Consider the following 1,415-nt stretch of genomic DNA (forward strand, 5'->3'; position numbering starts at 1 on the left):
CAAATTGGTTTCATAGCTTTATATATTTGAGGACATATTTATATTTGTCTTTCTCTTTTGCCAGCCCTGGGTCGATCTGCTGAGTTACTGGGGTTGGACTCCACACAGCTAACAGAAGCATTGACTCAGAGGTCGATGATTCTCAGGGGCGAAGAAATCCTAACACCTCTTAGTATACAACAGGTAAAGGCATCTCAATTTTGACACGTTTTTAGGGTCTTTGAAAGGTGTCTTAGTCTTCAAGTCTAGAGAAATCACTGATCACTCAAGAACAGAAGCTTAGCTCATGCATCACAGTTGTAATCAAAAATATTACATAGGTTTTTTGGGAAGGATATAATCTCTTTAGATCCCATCCTATTGTTCTGGCCAGGGCTTATAGCTTGTCTCTTGTTATTTTTATGAATACTGATTACTTCCCATTTTTTTCAAATTCTAAACATGTAGGCTGATATTTTTTTCACTATGGACACTTGTGTCAGGGGGATGTTTTTGCCAAATTTTCAGGAGAAATATTTTTATAATTTATACAAGAAGATAATTAGAAATAGGTATGCATAACATTGTTTCCCTCTAGAAAAGGGTGAATTAAGATATTGTTTCCTACACTTCTCTTTCCTTCCTCCACACCTGAAGTTTATAATTTCCTAGTTTTTTGAATGCTTTAGCCCTGAAGCATAATTTTAAAGCCACATTTTAAAGTTGCAGTTGTTTTAAGTTAAACTGTTAAACATGATGCTTTGTAAGTGCTGCTACAATTGCTGCCAAGCTACACAGGAGTAGGAAGCTGCTTGCATTATGCATTGTTTTGTGCTGTGCTAAGGACACTGAGCAGCAGAGTCTTGTGAGTTCTCAGTCATAGTTGATGTGTTGTGTATTCCCTCTTTAACACAGGCAATAGACAGCAGAGATTCTATGGCTATGGCACTTTATTCTCAGTGTTTTGCGTGGGTCATTAAGAAAATCAATAGCAGAATCAGGAGCAAGGAAGACTTCAAGACTATTGGAATTTTGGACATATTTGGATTTGAAAACTTTGAGGTAGGTTTCAAAAGCTTATTCAAATGGATTGTCTGATATTTATGCTTTATTTATTTATGCTTTACACATTTTTGTCATCTTCTTTGGAACTTGATTTTTAAACATGTTATTACCTAACCCATTCCCTTGTTTGCGAAGTAAAATACTTGATGTGTATGCATTTTTTAAAAATTCTTCTCTCTTTAGGTAAACCGTTTTGAGCAGTTCAATATTAACTATGCAAATGAGAAGCTTCAGGAGTATTTCAACAAGCACATCTTTTCCTTGGAGCAACTGGAATACAGCAGGTAAGAGAGAGAGGAGAAATCTGAAAGAATTTTGACAATATCATGTTCACCTGAAGTCTTAGTTCACAACTACCTTAGCTTCCTTTG

At 35.8% G+C, this 1,415-nt stretch overlaps 1 protein-coding gene across 1 annotated transcript; it reads left to right on the forward strand.

The window, feature by feature from the left end:
- Positions 1-64: 64 nt before the first annotated feature.
- LOC121358509 (unconventional myosin-X-like) lies at positions 65-1,332 on the forward strand (the record flags this gene model as incomplete). The annotated part of the gene is made up of 3 exons (XM_041476737.1): positions 65-183; positions 895-1,041; positions 1,228-1,332. Coding segments are annotated over 3 exons (371 nt in total), but the record flags the coding sequence as incomplete, so codon positions are not given.
- Between the last annotated feature and the right edge of the window lie 83 nt (positions 1,333-1,415).

Source organism: Pyrgilauda ruficollis, unplaced genomic scaffold, assembly GCF_017590135.1.
Source record: "Pyrgilauda ruficollis isolate IOZ18807 unplaced genomic scaffold, ASM1759013v1 scaffold3931, whole genome shotgun sequence".
NCBI lineage: Eukaryota > Metazoa > Chordata > Aves > Passeriformes > Passeridae > Pyrgilauda > Pyrgilauda ruficollis.